General features: G+C 33.2%; 3 protein-coding genes across 3 annotated transcripts; 2 read left to right on the top strand and 1 right to left on the bottom strand.

Annotated features, from left to right (window-relative positions):
* The first annotated feature begins 699 nt into the window (after window positions 1-699).
* On the top strand, window positions 700-4894 carry LOC117126132. The gene is made up of 7 exons (XM_033273544.1): window positions 700-724; window positions 807-920; window positions 1009-1134; window positions 1277-1325; window positions 1527-1650; window positions 1763-1964; window positions 2072-4894. The coding sequence occupies exons 1-7, from the start codon at window positions 700-702 to the stop codon at window positions 2116-2118; spliced, it is 687 nt and encodes a 228-aa protein (XP_033129435.1). The 3' UTR covers window positions 2119-4894.
* Window positions 4895-9492: 4598 nt separating this feature from the next.
* Window positions 9493-11589, bottom strand: LOC103874168 (glycine-rich cell wall structural protein 2-like). The gene is made up of 2 exons (XM_033273646.1): window positions 10383-11589; window positions 9493-9551 (listed from the first exon to the last, which is right to left on the bottom strand). Exon 1 carries the CDS (start codon window positions 11312-11314, stop codon window positions 10484-10486), a length of 831 nt encoding a protein of 276 aa, XP_033129537.1. The 5' UTR covers window positions 11315-11589; the 3' UTR covers window positions 9493-9551; window positions 10383-10483.
* A 284-nt stretch (window positions 11590-11873) lies between these two features.
* On the top strand, window positions 11874-15927 carry LOC103874087 (cytochrome P450 84A1). Its single transcript, XM_009152502.2, has 2 exons — window positions 11874-14581; window positions 15090-15927. The coding sequence occupies exons 1-2, from the start codon at window positions 13664-13666 to the stop codon at window positions 15714-15716; spliced, it is 1545 nt and encodes a 514-aa protein (XP_009150750.1). The 5' UTR covers window positions 11874-13663; the 3' UTR covers window positions 15717-15927.
* The last annotated feature ends 3076 nt before the right edge of the window (window positions 15928-19003 follow it).

Consider the following 19003-nt stretch of genomic DNA (forward strand, 5'->3'; position numbering starts at 1 on the left):
AAAAACTTTGTTTTTCATATAGCTAAATAACTTTTGTTTCATAGTTATACACTGCTATTACTCTTTTATTAATTAGTTGCTATAAATATGGAATGTTGTTATTAATTAATGTAATTTTAAAAATGCTGATTGAGAATTTCATGTTTCCCTTTAAAGTTGCAAAAAATCTCATCGCATATTTTGTGGAGAATTTGAACATATGATATTTAATTAGTAATCTATAGCTGAAACATATCTTGTAGTATATTATAATAATCGTATAGTTATAATTAAATAAAGTTTATAGTCTATGCATATTTGACCTACGATCCACAATATCACATATATAGTAGGTTTGTAAGTATAAGTTATATTGTTATAATCCCACTATATAAAAGGGGCTAAATCCCTGGTTCCTAAGCCTTGTCACATGGGCAAAAAAATTGTGAGCCAATCAATATGCCATGTCACTAACGTTTTGGGCCCCATTTTCGTCCCGGTTTTGGTTTGGTCTAATATTTCGGAATTTGGTATGATTCTCTGGTTTTGTACTTAATTTGATTAGGGATTCATCGTTATTATTCTTCCACAGTTCAACCTAGCGTCACCGTTTTTCTAATCTGTAAACTAAAGTTCTTCCTCTCATCTCTTCACCTCTCCTGTCATTCAATGTATTCTTTAAATTTGGGATAATTGTTATTCATACTAAACCCAGTAACGATGTCGACCTCTCCGTTTGCTTCACGTTAAATCTATAAATAGGAGAGGGTTGAGAGTAGAATGGATCTTCATAACCTCTGTCAGTTTGTCTTCTTTATCAAGCGTAGATTCTCAAAATGTCTTCCTCCGATGCCGTTGTTGCGTAATCCGCCGTACGGATTGTTTCTGCCGGAGGAGTAAGGTGGCTGACGAGGTGGCGGTTGATTTGCACCACCGTTACTGTAACTTTTGCTCGTCTGAGGGTAGCCTGACATAGCTGGAAATGAAAAGGTAAGACACTTTGCAAAAGAGATGGAAGAAGAGAATGAGTTGACCTTAAAGATCTGTTTCTTTTAGTTTTTGATATACTTTTTTGTTTCTACATAAATCAGGAGAAAGAAGCCAATAAAAAAGCTTTGAGGAAGTATTTAGAGTTAGTGGAGTTCTTCACCAAAGGTAATGTTTCTTTTTTTTTTTATATTACACCATCACTAAAACCTATCGCAACAGTTTCTGTATCAAATAGTTTGATCGGACATAATAATTTGATTTGTACTCCTTTGTATGTTCTGGAACGCAATGTGGGTTTCGAATGTAGTTCTGGTTGCTTTGTATGAGCAGAATGACAAGCCTTCCTCTGCTTTAGAGTAAGTTCATGGACACCTACTTTGTTTCTAACCGGTGAATATTAGTTTTTAAGAGAGTACCATAACTTACTGACTTATCATCTTCTACACAGGTGATAGCTTTTATGAACTTTATCCTAATATGAGTTAGGTCAAAGAGTATAATTTCATAATTTGTTTATGCTCCCCTACTATTATATCCTTCTTTGGTTTTGCTTTCAGATTCATCCAGCAAAAGCTAGGAGGTCCTTCAGTTTCTGATTACAAGAAGCTTCAATCTGAGAAGTCTGACCTTCAAATAAAGGACAATGAGGTTTTTGCTAAACATCAAGGAACGTTGAGAGAGGTATCCCGTCCTAACTTGAATATAAAAGTTTATCAGTAAACCATATATAATTGATTAGCACATGATTACATGCTTATGTAGTTTCTTATCCATTCTTTTTAGTTGTCTTCAGAATTTCTATATGATTGGTTGGAATGGTAATGGAGTATATAGAGTACTAAAGATAGACCAGCTTGATGCGTCTGAGCTTAACCTCAGTGAGGATTTCACTGCCTATACCAAAAAAGAATGCTACGAGCTGCTTAAACGGATACACAAAGAAAACAAGGCCACAGGCGGCCTCAAATTTGTCACTCTCTGTTATGGCATCATTGGTTTGTGTTCTTTTGTTTCAAGTTATGGTCGCTGAAACATACATTATTTTACTTTTACAGCGTGTTCTCACAATTTGTTTTTTTTCTTCCCATTTTTGTGGTCTCAGGATTCATTAAGTTTTTGGGACCATACTACATGCTGGTTATCACTTAGAGAAGAGAGATAGGCCAAATTTGTGGTCACAGGGTGTATGAAGTCTCCAAGAGTGAGATCATTTCTTTGCGAAATTCTAGCGTAATTTGCAACATTTCAAATTCAAGAGATGAGAACAGGTGTTTTTATATATCTTTTACTATTTTTTTCCCTTTTTTTGTCTGTCCCAAGCTTATTGTCGAAGAAAGTTTCTGTTTTTCTTTTCTGTTTGGTGAAAAGAGAGTGAGTTACATGTGTTCATTTATTATACCCTTCCACCTTTTTATGAACTCAAGTCATTTAACCCTTGCGTTTCTTTATCTGGTGTTGATAAACAGGTACAAGAGGTTCCTGTGTAGCTCCTGTGTATGGTGGACCTTACAAAAGACTTCTTTTTCAGCTATTCTTTCAATATAATGTGTAGTTTCCAAAAGAATATATGTGTGTGATGTGACCATGAAAGTGGTGGTGCTCTCTATAAGAAAATGTTTGCTTGGAACGAGTTCTTGACTCGGGGAATTCGAAATCATCTCCGGAATACCGTGTGAACTGTAGAGCATTGATGTATGGTTTCTTTAACCAGTTAAGAATCGTATGTTTTTTCTACCCCCCACTGCCAAAGAAAAGAAAGTCTTCCCTGAATCAAATGCATATCCCTTTTCTTTTCTCACAGCAGTAGTTTTGTTATTTGTATACCATTTTCTTCTGGGCTACAATATTGCTTCCCTATATCATGTTTTGTCCACTGAAACCTGCAACCCGACCATTTTCACAAAACAGTGCAGCTGTTTTACAGATTTTGAGTGTTTTTAACTTGAGGTTTGATGTTGTTTTGATGGTAGGATGATACATCCTGGAAAAGGACTTCCTTCAGAGATACTAAGTGATATGTTTGAGACACGAGATTGATGGGTCACACCTGATGGCTTAGGACTTAAGCTTTCACGGAAACTGCTGGAGCAGATGAATGGTAGTGTGAGTTTTGTTAGAGAAGACGAACGTTGTTTCTTTCAAGTGGATCTTCAAGTTAAGACAAGGTTAGGTGTTGAGACCAGAGGAACAGAGGCTGATTCAAGCATACAATAGAGATTATGAGTCCCAAAGGCATATAGATAATAAAATTTGATGAATTGTGCTCCTTTTATGGTCTGAATGTGTTGTCATTCAAAGTTTCCATTATTTATTTATCAATAAGATGTATCTTAGTCATTTATATAGTAGGATGATTAAGTAAACCAAGAAAAAGAAAAAACAAACCATAACCCAATTTACAGTACTTTGAGTCACTGACCATCATTATCAATTTATCTATCATCATCATATCTTCCTAAACTGAATATTTACGTTTGAACAAAAGGCAGTAAAGGGTTCGTTTGCATGTCAGCTTCAATGTGTGCTTTCACCGGTAAGAGGATGAGCAACTTGTGAATGCTCCATGACCAAACCCGCTTTCCTTCATCAAAGAACATGGAACATGCCCATTTTAATTTTATTTAAAACTATGGATTTAAGTTTTACATATTTTAACGTTAAGTCCATTACAGCCAAACAAAATATTGAACATAAACTTTGTTTTTCTTTTTCCAAACAGAGTAGAATTTTATTGATCTTTAAAACACACAAATTCATGTGCCTTTTGCTGAAGTCGATAGTACAAGAAAAGTGAATTTGACAATTCTTCACAAAATGAAAATTTATTATAAACAACTCCAACAAAACAAACAAATCACTCCACAATACTTCCTATTACTTTATCAAAGTATTTCAAACACGTCTAATTGTCAATGACCCCGCGAAAGTATTACAAACACGTCTATTGTCAATAAAAGCAGCTAAATTGGAGCTTTTTTAGAGGTGTTATATAGGCAAAAAAATTGAGAACCAACTAATCTGCCATGTCATTCTGGACTGGTTTGAAAGACAAACCTTCGCAGCCCATTATTACTAAATTTCGGAGCCTATTTACACCATTCTCAGCATTTCATTTTAACAGCTTATTATTACTCAGATACTAAAGGCCCTAACCCATTATTACTCATATACTAAAGACCCTAAAACATAATCCCTAACCCATTAATACTAAAAGCCCTAAAACATATAATTCTCTAAAAACTAAAGATCACTCATCCTCACCCTAGCCCTAATCACCGACTCCATCTCATCGTGATTCTCTTCCTCTTCATCTCATCTTCAACTTAAATATTATCATTTTTGAATGAAAACATTATTATTATTGAAATATTAATTATTTATCCAAAACTCTAATAAACAAAATATACAAGTTGTTAATGCACTCTATTGTTTGCAAAGAAGCTTTTCATATTATTTCCCTTTTTCATTTAATGCACAAATACAAGTGTAGATTTTTCTTTTCTCTAGAAGATGTTTTTTAATTTAACATACAAATTATGAACCGTTTGACCATGTTTATCATAAATTTGGTTTTATATATATTTTTAGTTTTAATATATTCTTCATTATTTACATCTTATTAGTTTTAAACCATACAAAAAAACATATATTAATTGCATATTTTAAAACTTACTTTATATTTTAAAACGATTAAAGTCACAATGACCAATTATTTTCCAGCACCACCAAAAACTCAAAAAACCCTATACAACCGAAATTTTATTTTCATATATTATTAAATTTTATTTGTTTATAATATGTTTTAAAAAGAAACCAAAAAAAAATTGTGATAAAGAAGGAAAGTTTTGATAGAATAACCAAAATTTTTCATTTAATAGGTAAAATGATCCTTATACCCTAGATATATAAAATTTAATGAAAAATATTAAAAAACATTAAAAAAAAAAATAATTAAGTAATAGTCTTAGATTATACGTTTTCAAAATACAATTTTTTTAAATAAATTTTTTAGTTGATTTTTTAATTGCAATTTTTCTCTATTTTTGTTTTCAATTTATCTTTTTGTAATTCTAGCCGAAGTTCACAACAAGTGGAGCGACAACCTAGGACCGCAACCAATTATCGCTAGGATCATTAGGATGTGGCCCATCACAAATCACGCAAATAAAAATGCTTTTCTAGGAACAACTTTCATTTATCTTGACATCTAGGTTTGTCTTAAAAATACTTACTTTTAATTATTCCAACAACATTTCAAATAATTGCTTTTAACCACTCAACAGGACAAAAAATGGAAGGGCGGGTGCCTATTTTCTGACACAATGTACCAACGGTTCGAGGAAGGAAAAATTTATCACATTAGATATTTTAATCTTCTTCCCAATAACCGACGGTACATGCTTACCGTTCAACCATACTTAATCAATATTAATGAGACAACAATTATAACACTGATTCAAGAAAACATTTCACTGATTCCTTCATACATTTTCCGGCCCCAACGCTATCCCCAGTTGATCAGCTTAGCAAGTGCAACCAACTTCCTCCCAAATCAAAAAAAAAAAACCATACCTATCACACATACAAATAAATTCTCTATTTTTGTCGCTAAAAACAAATTATTCCCACAGATGTTGTTGGCCGCATATGCCTCATCCAAGGAAGTGATTTATATAACCACAACACATATACAAAAATCATCATTGGATTGCGTTAAGCAATAAATATATAATACAATAATTTTTTGTAGATCCAAATTGGTCCGTCTAACTATATGGGACAATGAGACGGCTAATTTTAGGGAATTAAATCGCATATCTACCAAGAAAAATCAAATCATAATTATCACAAGTATCATTCCAAGGTTACATGAAGGTAATCAACTAAACATAAAGTTTATGTCTAACTAAATGCTTATAAATATTTCACTTTTCAGGGAAACTATCACTCACAACCACACCAGGATCGCGCTTTTACTTTGACAACGACATAGATATCATACAACGCTTTCAAAAGAGAAATAAACTGTTATCCTAAGCCTGATGGCATACCTCCAAATGGGATCAAACCACAAGACGGAAACCGACACCAGTCAACTGTTTTAAAATTTACACTTCAATGCAAACAACCATATATTTTTCAAACTTACTATTGTTTAGAAAACAGAAACTGATCACCGCATCGCATTCAAACAAAAACTCTATGGTTAATTCTACAACGAACAAAACTTAACTTCCAATATCTGATACTTAAAACTACAAAAATATAAAAATTTACTTTAATAAAACATATTATCCGCGCGAAGCACGGACTCCGGCTCTAGTATTAGTAAAAGGTATAAGTTATTCTATCATTGGGTTTGATTATTAAGTCCAAATCATCAAATGAAATTATCTTTAATGAAATATGTTTTAAATAAATCCAAAAAGTGTAATATCCAAAAATTCCAAATCATGAAAGATCCTTCTTTCTAATGAAATGTGAATAGGTCTAAATCTTAGATGATAATTTTTTTTAATAGATAAAAACAGGATTTTAAATTAATAGAGTAGATGCCACTACGCACAATATTCTTAAATTGCAAAATATATATATTGTTTTTGCCATATATATGAAATCCCATAAAAAGGAAAAGTGTTTGTGACATTTTACAAAATTTTAAACAAACTAAGATTTACCTTGGCAAATAGAGATTTTGAGACTGTGTCACTCAACTCTCTCAATCCTACTAAACTAGGATGAGATCCACACTTTGCGTGGGGTAAGACATGCATAAAAATCATATATTCAAAGTAGAGTTGTTCAATCAAGACGATATTTTGGTTTACAAAAAAATTGGATACTGTATTAAAATCATATTTGTTTTGGTTTGGTTCAGTTTATATAATATCGGTTTTTGGCTTATTCAATTTTAGTCTAGTCTCGGTTTGGTTTTCTGATATTTTGATTTATAAAAATTAGACACCATATTAAAATCATATTTAATTTGGTTTGGTTTATATATTGTCGGTTTATGGTTTATTCAACTTTATACAAAAAAAAAACTTAAACTGTATTTATCTTTTATTACATTTTGTTAAGTTATTTTATATGATTAAAAATCAAATTTATTAAATACTACTCTAATTTTTAAATAGAATGTTTTTTTCTATTATATTTAACTATTAAAAATAATTGTTAAATAAATTATAGTTATTATATATTCATAAGATGAAAAAATGATTAATAATATATTAAATTTAAGACACATATATGTCAATTATTCAAATTAACGTCTTAAATATCAAGATCATATAAATAAAATAAACTACATGTATATAATCATATTATGTAATTTACATAAGACTATACAACTATATTTTAATTAATCAGTTTATTTGGTTTATATGGTTTGATCGGTTTATATACTGAATCATATTTACATACCACGGTTTCTAGAAATAACATCTATTCGGTTTACAGTGTTACCAAATTAAACTAATTTTTTATTTCGATTTGGTTCAGTTTTAGTTGGTCTGGTTTTTACCGAGCTGAACACCCTTAATTCAAATTATTAAATCATAGATAGTTTGCAAACGTGTACTACAATGAAAATCCTCGCTATCAAAATCAGATAATTGGTCTTATTTTTGCATCTTAAATATAATACGAAATATCATAGATAGTTGGTCCGGTTTTTGAATCTTAAATATAATTTTTTCGCATTTACCTCATACTAAAATGTGTATCAAGCAATTATATTAGATATTTATGCATACAATATTAAGTTAATCATATTTAATTCTTTCTTTTAATAAGGAAACTATCATTTATACATAACTGTCTCCATGCCCAACGAATATGGTCTCGAGTTTGGTTTATTAAAACTTCTTATCATATATTTTTATGTTTAGGTGCAAATTCCAAATTAAATTACATGGAACATTTTGCGCGGGATGAACATTTTATATACAAATAGTTTTTACGTCTTATCATATATTTTTTATCTTTGGGTGCAAATCTCAAAATTTTCAATGTGGTATTTTTGATGCAAATTTCAAAATTAACATATTTATTTATTTTAAATGGTACATAGTTTAATTTAAATGATATTAAATATATATATATATATATATATTATTTAATATGAATATCTATTAAATAAAAATTCATGTTAATACGATTTTATGATCATTTGTATCTTGCTATAACAAAAAAAAAAATTAAGTCATTGATCACAAAATTTTCAAAGGAATTTTTAACATTTTTGTAATTTAAAATCGTTTAAAAATTCAAAATATAACATATAAAAAAATCTAAATTTTTATTATATGGTTAATGTGATTGTTTAATTTTTTTTAATAATATAAAATTGAACAAAAATGAGGAAAAATCCAAAAATTTATTATCAAATCTTTATTATTCATAATCATTAATTGTCATTTATATGTTAATATATTAGATAATTTTATAGCTTTTATTTAAGGAAAATATACATGCTTCTTATATTTTGGGTTAATATAATATTTTTTTAGTAATTGGATTTTGGACCAACTTTTTTTTTCAATTGATTTTTAAGCTGTCATGTAAGCTAAATTATCATTCTAATTAAGTGACACCTAAGCAATATCTCTTTTTAATTAGTACAAACCGAAGATTACAATTTTTTAAATGATTATTAATGTATAAGGGATATTAGGACTAGATCTTAGTTTATTATAAAAAGTATGATTAACCTCTAATTAAATTGTTCCAACCAGTTTCCAACTTCTCTTTAACTTAACACAACACCAACTACTGGTTCAACCGCAGCGGTTGCGGTTGCGGTTGCGAAAGTTTGCGGATGCGGGTGGTTGCGGTTTCTAGCGGTTTTAAGAGATTTGTACGACTGGTTCTGCGGTTAGAAATTGGTGCGTTTGCGGGATACTGATGACTGGTTAACTACCAAATGCAGCAGCGGTTAAATAATAAATTAACAATATTTACATTTTATACAATTATAAAAATATCAAAATAATAATATTATAATAAATATAAAAGTTATATTTAGAAAGTTATAGTTTAAGTTTTTTTAAAATTATAGAAAATATTTTTATTTAAAAGTTTTATAATATTAATTAAAATATAATAGATATATTTTAGCATTTTTATAATTCTAATTTAATTTTTTTATTGAATATTTTTATTTTTGTATTTATATTGTTTTGGAAAAAAAAGAAATTTTTTTTATCCTCCCGCAACCGCCTGCAACCGCAAACGCTAGCTGGAACCAGCTTTTGAATTTATGAGGTTCAAAGCGATTTGGAGCGGTTTGGAGCGGTTTGAGCGATTGTTGCAAAATGCCAACAACCGCTACCAACCGCAAAAGCTGCGTTTGCGGGTGGTAGCGGGAAAACCAGTCATATCCTTAATTAACGCTACGATCGTCTCCACTCACCCTAATACGAAAATAAATAAACATCTCTTCGGTCATATAAATCAAAACATTTGATTACATATTAAAACTAAACATTGAATTTGAGGGTATATCTTTCATAACCTTTGAAGCAAATGAAAATAGTGTTATTATTCATTTATTTTGTTGAATATCCATTTATAAGCACCCAGCAGTAGGGCTGGGCAAATAAACCGAACCCGAAAATCCGAACCGAACCCGATCCGATAAAAATGAATCCGAACCAATCCGAACCCGACATAAATACCGAATGGATCCTGTTTTTTGGTATTTTGGGTTATGGGTATTATCCGAATCGAACCCGGACCTAAATGGATATCCGATAGAACCCGAAACATTTAAAATCACAAAAAGAACTTCTACCAAATATGATCTTAATTCTTAATATGTATCCAAAATACTTTAAGATATTATTGAACTTCTAAAATAATTATATGTTACATGAAGGTTGATGGTGGAATATGGCGGTTGATGCCTGAAGTTTTTAGATTTTGGTTTTGTTTTTATTGAATAATGTTTCTCATTTAATGAGAACTTATTTTTTGTTTTATGATTTCATTTATCTGGTTTTCTTTCTATCACTAACTATGTTTATCTTTCGCTTGATTTTGAATGATCACGTTTGATGTTTTTTCTTATTTTTGAATCGATTTTACTTATGTTTTGGCTATTAAAATATGTACAAATCATGTATTTTAAATCCGAAGAACCGATTTCATTTATGTTTTAGTTACAAAATAAGTACAAATCATGTATTTTTAAACCGAAAAACCGATTGGGACCCGAACCCGAAAGTACAATGGGTTATACCGGTTCTTTGAAGATTTACTAACCCCGATCCGAACCCGATAGAACCCGAACCGGTCCCGAACCGAACTTTTATATAACCCGAATGGGGTTGATTTTGATAAACCCGAAAAACCGAAACCCGAATGGATAAAACCGAAATCCGATTGGGATCCCGAATGCCCATGCCTACCCAGCAGCATCGAAGAAACTAAATAAAGAAGAATCACATATTGAAATTCAATAGTTATGTAACCCCATGACATGTAAAATATATAGTCTTAGCATGTTTAATTAGTTTTGACCTTTCGTTGACTTTTTATTACAACCGGGAAACCAACAACCACCGCTATTTCCAGGACCCCACACTCCTGCGTTCCCTCCCCATCCCCATCCTCCTCCGCCTCCCCCACCATATCCACCGCCCCATCCACGTCCTGAGCCATCTCCAACACCTCCGTCACCTCCGTCACCTCCGTCACCTCCGTCACTTCCGTCACTTCCGTCACTTCCACCACCACCTCCTCCACCTCCACCACCACCGCCACCACCACCACCGCCACCACCTCCATTTCCACCACCACCACCACCGCCACCACCTCCACTTCCACCTACTGAGGGTCCATTGCTAGGGCCATCTCCTACGCCAATGCCAATACCAATACCAACGCCAACATTGTCGTCATTTCTATCATCTCTTTTCTTCCTTTTGTGGTCATTGCATTCTTCATTTCCACCACTGCCATCTCTTTCACCTTTTCCATTTCCTTTGCCGCCGCCTCGTCCTCCACCTTTGCCTCCACGACCTCCTCTTCCCCCATTTCCTGGACTCCCATCTCTTCCGTTGCAACCACCGCAGTCTCTTTCTTTCCCTCTACAGCTTTCGCAGCCTCCTCCTTCTCCATCACTTTCTTGGACTCTTCTCTCTTTGATATGTGCACTCACCATACCATTTTTAAACGCTTTTCCGGATCCCAAATCGGAAGATTGATCAGTACCATTAAAGAATCTTCTCGGGGGTCCATAACGTAGCCCTTGAACGGAACTTAAGCTCAAAAGAAACAACACAGCACTAGAAACTAACAAGCACACCACAATGCTTGACATTCTCACCAATATCTCCATATTTCTCTCAATCAAAATCCTTCTCCATTCCCTTCGTTTTTATACTCTTCTAAACCTAAGCAAATTAGTCTATGTAATTAAAATGAGCAGCCACATGCCATGAACATGCATTACCCAAATGAAACCTACCATCTTTTATATATATTGAAGGAGCTAAACCACAAAGAGGAGATGACGTTGTAGAAAACTACATAAATATTGGTTCACGCACGCCCCAAGTCCTCGTTATAGAGAGGTCCATTTCAATATTATTGTGACCCCAAGCACCACTGTATTTTCTAGGCCTGGACGATTTATATTCGAGTCGGTTGCAATTGAATTTGGGTTCTTCTATTGAGTCTCAGAGATTTGGATCAATATAGGTTGTATTCTTTTGGATTGAATTTGGGTCCACTCTTTTCGGTTCCAAATATATTATACCTATAAAATACCCAGAAATTTTGGGTATCATTTGGTTCAGGTTTCAGTAGGTTACTTTTATCAAAATCCGTCTAAATTACCAGAAACCCATCATTTTTTGGAACACAACACATTTCATTCATGTTTTTAATTGATTACAGAGACAAAAAACAATATTGTTTTGGTTCGAACATTTTTGAATCAGTTTCGGTTTGGTTTTCCAGGACGAGTATGTTCATTTTGCCGCAAATGAATTTGCCAAAAAAAATATGTTTTATTTTCATTAAAATTTTACCCAAAAGAAAAAGAACAAAAAGAGATTAATTCAGGCGCAAACAAATAGAGAAATGCATGAAAAAACCTTGATAAACAAGTAAATGACTTCTTTTTTTGTAACATCAAGTAAATGACTATATTTCCATCAGCTGATTAGCTTGCTTAAGCCTTTCCGGCCTCTTATTTACTTAAGTTTTTTGGTGCAGATGTTAAGAGTCAATCAGTTGTTTACAATCTCAGGTTCGCTCAAGTTACGTATGTACATCTTTGTTCGAGATCTATTCAAGAAACAAGAAAAATGTGGAGTATATTTTGTTGTTGTCAATTTCTCATAATATGCTTTCTTTTGCGAAATGTCATTTTCTGTCACAAATTTCGGTAAACGTGTAGATATTATCTTCATAATCAAAGTTGGTATCACGAGAGAGAAATGTAAACAACTTTTTGGAGGAAATGAGTCATGCTCTTTGTTTAGGATCATTTTGTTAACAATTATAACCTTTTTATTACAAAAAAAATTAGCTCTTTTAAATCTTTATGTTAACCTCTACTTGTATTTAGCTCTAAAAAAACTCTTCTTGTATTCGTAGAGATTTATATAAAGAAAAATCTAAAGATTACTGTCTCTTAATTTTCGAGCAAATTCAAAGGCTTAAATCCTATGTTTGTTTAATGTGATATAGTACCAACTAATTCTTTTACAATCAGGGGCGGATCCAGGATTACATGTAGATGGGGGGCACATGAAAATTATACATTATATTGTTTTAATTGGGGGAATTCCTTATGTTTTATACTAATAATAACTATAGAAAATTAAAAGACCCTATACCCGGCCTTGGCTTTGCGTCCACCACTGTTTACAACATAGTAGAAGAGAAGAGAATGTAGTTAATCAATATTATATAAAGGAGATAACTAGATCTCTTGGTGGTTGAAAGCCAACAACAAATCATCATCATACGTACATAAAAGGGGCCTAAATCATGCCAAGGAAGTTGGTCACTCTGCCATGATATAATATATAATACTACTAAAAATTAATTATTTCATTTATAGAGCTTGTGGAATCCATATGTATGCACCCTCTTTACACTAGTCTTCTCTGTGCTTAGTTATGCCATCAATTTTTGAATGACGAATTGGATTATAGAAGCAAAATATGATGAGATAGCGCTGTACTTTCTTAAGTAACATGTATTTTCAATTTGGTACATCCTTTCAAAACGTTATTAAGTACGTAAATCGGTAAATGCACAAGTAGATAACCTTTTCACTTGTAAGATCACCTTTAGATATGGGAAATGGTAGTTATATCAATGATTATTGGCATGTCACATGAATAATAAAATAACAGTATATCATAATTAAAATTTAAACGCTAAAACTTAATAGTAATATGCCGAATAATAACAAAATGTTTCACATATGACCACAAAACAATGTCTATACATAATTTAGTGCCGTATTATTTTTGTATATATGATCTACCACAAAAAAAGTTGTTCATATTGCAAAAGTCAACTCATTCTTTTATATGAAAAGTCCACTCTTTGAAAGTTTTATATTGTTAAGATGATAAAAATTTACTCATAAATGGGGCCAAGTTATGGTTATAAAAGCTAGCGTTGGCCTTAATAATCACATCATCTCAAATTAGTTGACAAACTAACAATGGAGTCTCTGTTATCACAAACACTAAACCAAGTAATAGATCCCACACCGTCAGTTCTTCTTATCACCATCTCTCTTCTAGTTGTAGTCTACCTCATCTCACAATGGTTTAAACCGCTCTTCCCTCCCGGTCCCAAAGGCCTACCCGTAATTGGAAATATGCTAATGATGGACCAACTCACACACCATGGTCTAGCCAAGCTAGCCCATAAATACGGTGGTTTGTTCCATTTACGAATGGGATTTCGTCACGTGTTTGCCATCACATCACCTGACGTCGCCCGACAAGTCCTCCAAGTCCAAGACGTCAGCTTCTCGAACCGGCCCGTGACTGTAGCCATAAACTACTTAACCTACGATCTAGCCGACATGGCCTTCGCTCCTTACGGACCCTTTTGGAGACAAATGAGGAAAGTGTGCGTCATGAAGGTGTTCAGCCGGAAACGGACCGAGTCATGGGCCTCCGTCCGTGAAGAAGTAAACAATATGGTCCGGTCTTTGTCTAGCAACGTCGGTAAGCCCGTAAACGTTGGAGAGCTCATTTTCACATTGACACGGAACATAACGTACCGAGCGGCGTTTGGTGCGGCCTGCGAGACAGAACAAGACGAGTTCATAAGGATCTTGCAAGAGTTCTCAAAGCTATTTGGAGCATTCAACATCGCGGATTATATACCTTTCCTAGGGTGGTTTGATCTTCAAGGGATAAACAAGAGGCTTGTTAAGGCTCGTAACGATCTTGACGGGTTCATCGATGAAGTTATCGATGAGCATATGAAGAAGACGGAGACTGTAAACGTTGATGAAGATACAGATATGGTGGATGTTCTACTTGCGTTTTATAGCGAGGATTCATCAACTAATCGTAATAAGAACACCGTAAAACTCACACGTGATAATATCAAAGCCCTCGTCATGGTAAGCCAAAACGTTACCTTTTTTATTTATTGATTTTCATCTTAGTAATCATTTAATCCTTGTTCACATTTTCTATAAATGTATAAGATAATTTAGTCGTAATAATGTTTAAGCCAAATTAAAATTATTTCGACCAATTTACTAAAAAAATATTTGAAGTTGATAGTTTATAGTATATTGGGATGACTGATAGTTTCGATAATATTAATTAGTAGCAATTATGTATTACTTTTCTTGTTTGTATACAAAATACCATTTTGGTTTTGGAAGTGATATATATCTTTGTGTTACACTGTTCGGAATCATACATTTGATTTGAGATGGAATATAAAGTAGTACAGAATATAAATTATTATATTTCAGTTGATTATGAATTTGACATTCGTGATTTTTAACGGTTTTGATAACTAAAATGGTAGCTCGATTTGGTCAAAAAAAAAAATGGTAGCTCGATATATTAATTTTTTTTTTTTTTTTTTGAACTATTAATTCACTTTATTACTGGAAGGATGTTATGTTTGGAGGAACGGAGACAATGGCGTCAGGGATCGAATGGGCTTTGACAGAGCTTCTACGTAACCCAGCTGAACTCAAACGGCTCCAACAAGAACTCACCGAGGTCGTGGGTCTTGACCGGCGCGTGGATGATACTCACCTCGAGCAACTAACGTTCCTAAAATGCACACTCAAAGAAACCATGAGACTCCACCCACCGATCCCACTCATCCTCCACGAGGCTATTGAGGACACAAAGCTCCAAGGCTTCTCTGTTCCCAAAGGCTCACGCTTGATGATCAACGCCTTCGCTATCGCACGTGACCCCAAGTTGTGGGTTGACCCGGAAGCGTTTCGACCTTCTAGGTTTATGGAACCGGGTATGCCTGATTTCATGGGGACTAACTTTGAGTTTATACCCTTCGGGGCAGGTCGGAGATCGTGTCCGGGAATGCAACTTGGGCTTTATGCGATGGAGGTGGCTGTGGCTAACATCATTCACTGTTTCACGTGGAAGTTGCCTGACGGGATGAAACCTAGTGAGCTCGACATGAGCGACGTCATGGGTCTTACCGCTCCCAGAGCCACGCGATTGATCGCAGTGCCTGACACGCGCCTCATCGGTCCGGTGTATCCTTGACCATGGAGAGAGTTTCACTGTTCTATTCAGGATTAATGGTTCAAAAGTTTTGTCTTCTCTCTTAAGATCTTGCTATCTTTTCAAAAAAAAAATTAAATTATGTTTTTCCACATTGGGTATGCTTTGTTTTTCGTTCACAGGGGCTTTTTCTTCCTCAAAATGTAACTGTAAATAAATAATAAATAAAATAAATTTGACAATGGAAGGATTATAAGTACCTTGCATGGAAAGCAACCACCGAGTTGCTGAATTTGAAGCTTTAGGCCTCTACACCATTTGGCTCAGTTTCCGATCTTTTTTGTTTCGGTCCAATGTTGAGAAGCTTCTTCTCTGGTTGAGTCTTTGGCTATATAGACTACCTTTGTTCTTCACAATTGGAGCCATGATGCTTGCCTTGGATAGCTTTTGTATCGTTAACATTAAGATTCTCTACATGGTTTACAATGGTGTAAACACGGTAATTCCAATTCCTAAAAGCTTCTATAAACCGAAAGTGCGTAGCGGCTATCAACGAGAGTTTATTAACCCTACAAAGTGTAGACATATTTCTGACCATTTATGTTTCTCATACATCCTCTAGAATCTAAATATGCAACTCAAAGAACATCAGCATTAACGTACTTCTAATAAATCACACATAATGTATTCTTATAGCAAATGAATCGAGTAAACCTATCATGAAACATTATAAGTTTAAACTTGAATTTCTCAGACCTAAATCAAAGCAAACTATCACAAAGAGCTTGGATCCCTTTCTGTAAGTGATACAAACCCCCATTAGTTAATGATCTTGCTTGATATACAACTTTGGGGATGAAAGAATTCTCTTTTGCCTTTAGAATAAACGTGCCTTATAGTTATAGGCCAAGACCCAAGAGTTTCAGAGTATTCAAAGTTCTGAGATGGAAGAAGACTGACTGTGAACGTATTGTATATGCATTATTTTAGCTTAATTCATAGACTATAAAACAACTTCATCACCTCTACCATTGTTTTAATTAATGCTATCCAAACCCATATACCAAAGACTTGAAAAGAACACCGTGTCCGTACATAGTGCTTGTAGTCGGAGCTTTATGATTTATCGATGACATGTTAAACTTTTTTTTTTTGTAAAAGAAAACGAAACATGTTAAACTTTTTCGTCGCTTTCGTACATATTATGGCCCACTCTCTGATCATATATCATGATTAATTATCGTCTCTTTCTCTTCACGACATCATTTTCATTTGTTCATTTTACTAATGATTTCACACCACAATTTGGTGAAATATGTCAACCGTGTCCGTGTGCGTGTATTCGATTTGATTATTATTAACAATCTCATGCTGAAACCTAGATTAAATTCTAATGTTTGACTTCTAATGTTTGAAATGTTAAAAATATGAAAGTTTTTTCCATTTGAGAAGCTTGTGTCTCACGGCTATTACATATAAAATAATTACTAGATTTTGATCCGCGCTTTCAATTGACAAATATTTAGTAAATGTCACATTTTCATATATTTGTGCTTTATTTTATAAAAGACTTAAAATTTTTATTTTTATTTATCGTATTTTATTTTAAATGACTATTTATGTTAAAAAAAATTAAACTTTATTTTTTTAATGAATTAAGTTGGTATAACTCTGATAAATTAATTTTATTATGGGGTTAATATTTTAATTAAAAAATTATATACTTTTAATAAAGATTTATACTTTTCAATAAAAAAATTCAATTATTTTTATGAATGCTTAAATTATATTAAGAAAAGAAAAAATAATAATTAAGAATAGTTAAAAAAAAATTATTTTAATTTGGACTCAATGGCCCAAAAGAAAAAAAAATGAGTATTGAATCTGATTTTTTAATAGGCCCAAATGACCTAAGAGAGATTTGATTTGGGCTGGATCCAAAAATAATGATTCAATATAGATTTGTTATTAATATTACTTAATTGCCCTTAATGAAACATGCAATGTTAGTGAAGGAAACATGCCCCTAAGGTAATTATGACAATAGGATCCTGCTTTAATAGTATAGATTTGATGGACAACGCATTATGTTAGTGGAGGACAATAAAAAAGGAAAGAGTAAAACACAAGATTAATTGTTGTTTGATTCTAAAATACATATATAAGGTCCACATGTAAACATGTAGCATATTATTTCTAGGTAGGCTATAGGTGTAATATAAGTTTCAAAAAATTCATTTTTCTTTCTTATAACCGTCTGTAACTAACCTTACTGAGTAAGTATAGAGATGGCAAAATTTGAACCTGCCCACGGGTCCAGCCCGTTTGGACCTGTTGCGGGGCGGGATTGGTTACTAAGATCCAGGCTCGAATTTTTAGCGGGCCTCGCGGGATGAGCTTGTGCGGGATTGGGCCAGAAGCGGGATGGGTTAGGTGTATCCCGCGGGACGTGCGGGATTCCGCAAAGACTGGTCTCTATCTCCATCGATCATCTTATGATCATCATACGAGAAGCCAATTGATCTTCTGTGAGTTTCATGTTACCCTACAGCAGCACCATGTCATTGAACATTAAGCAACTTAGTGACAGTAAAAGAGAGTAAGAGATATAGAGTTAAAACGCTTGCCTGAATCTCTAGAAGCCTAACTCCATAAAACTGTCTTCCTTGTTCCTCAAATAAAGATTGGGGAATCTTTACTTCAACCATCTAAACAATAAATAAGAAGCAAATGACAATTTTTTCAATCACACAGATCAACATTGTTAATTGTGAACAGAAGCTCGTATGAACTAGGGTTGCCGGTTATCAAGAAGGCTGGTGTTGAAAACAAGATTGATTTCAGAAAGTTTGAACCTCTTCCAGTCCTCGACGAGCTTTTAAACCATGTATAGCTTCTATCTTCTTTCCTCTGTGTACATTTCTTGTTACTCACGTTTGGTTTAGCATCTTGACTATGGTCTTTTGTGTGTTTGATGTTTGTGATGGCAGAAAGAGAAGGTTACGCACAAGTTTGTGAAAATTACTCTGTTCAGGGTGTTCTGTAACTTATGTTGTTGACTTGTTGTAAACGACAAAACCCCAAATTTGGAAAATTGTTATATCAATGCTCAAAAATTGTTATTTTTCGCAACAGTTGAATATGAATCTGTATTATACAACTTTTAGTCTACTTGCCAAAATCCCATTAAAGAAATAGTTGATTGAGTATTTTCTCCTGCAACAGTTCTGTTACCTCCACGTTAAAGCTATGATAAACTTAAGTGTGATTACAGATAATCATGGAAGTTATACAGTTTAAAGAAATAAACAATCTCTAAGCGAACTTAT

The sequence above is a fragment of the Brassica rapa genome, chromosome A06 (genome assembly GCF_000309985.2).
Source record: "Brassica rapa cultivar Chiifu-401-42 chromosome A06, CAAS_Brap_v3.01, whole genome shotgun sequence".
In the NCBI taxonomy this organism is placed as follows: Eukaryota; Viridiplantae; Streptophyta; class Magnoliopsida; order Brassicales; family Brassicaceae; genus Brassica; species Brassica rapa.

What these genes read in the sequence shown, in the direction of transcription:
- LOC117126132 (XM_033273544.1), top strand. Translation starts at nt 700, where the DNA reads ATGTCGACCTCTCCGTTTGCTTCAC. An exon ending in GACCTCTCCGTTTGCTTCAC is followed by an intron (nt 725 to 806) that starts GTTAAATCTATA and finishes TATCAAGCGTAG; the next exon opens with ATTCTCAAAATGTCTTCCTC. An exon ending in ATCAAGGAACGTTGAGAGAG is followed by an intron (nt 1,651 to 1,762) that starts GTATCCCGTCCT and finishes AGTTGTCTTCAG; the next exon opens with AATTTCTATATGATTGGTTG.
- LOC103874087 (XM_009152502.2), top strand. Translation starts at nt 13,664, where the DNA reads ATGGAGTCTCTGTTATCACAAACACTAAACCAAGTAATAGATCCCACA. An exon ending in ATATCAAAGCCCTCGTCATG is followed by an intron (nt 14,582 to 15,089) that starts GTAAGCCAAAAC and finishes TATTACTGGAAG; the next exon opens with GATGTTATGTTTGGAGGAAC.
- LOC103874168 (XM_033273646.1), bottom strand. Translation starts at nt 11,314, where the DNA reads ATGGAGATATTGGTGAGAATGTCAAGCATTGTGGTGTGCTTGTTAGTT.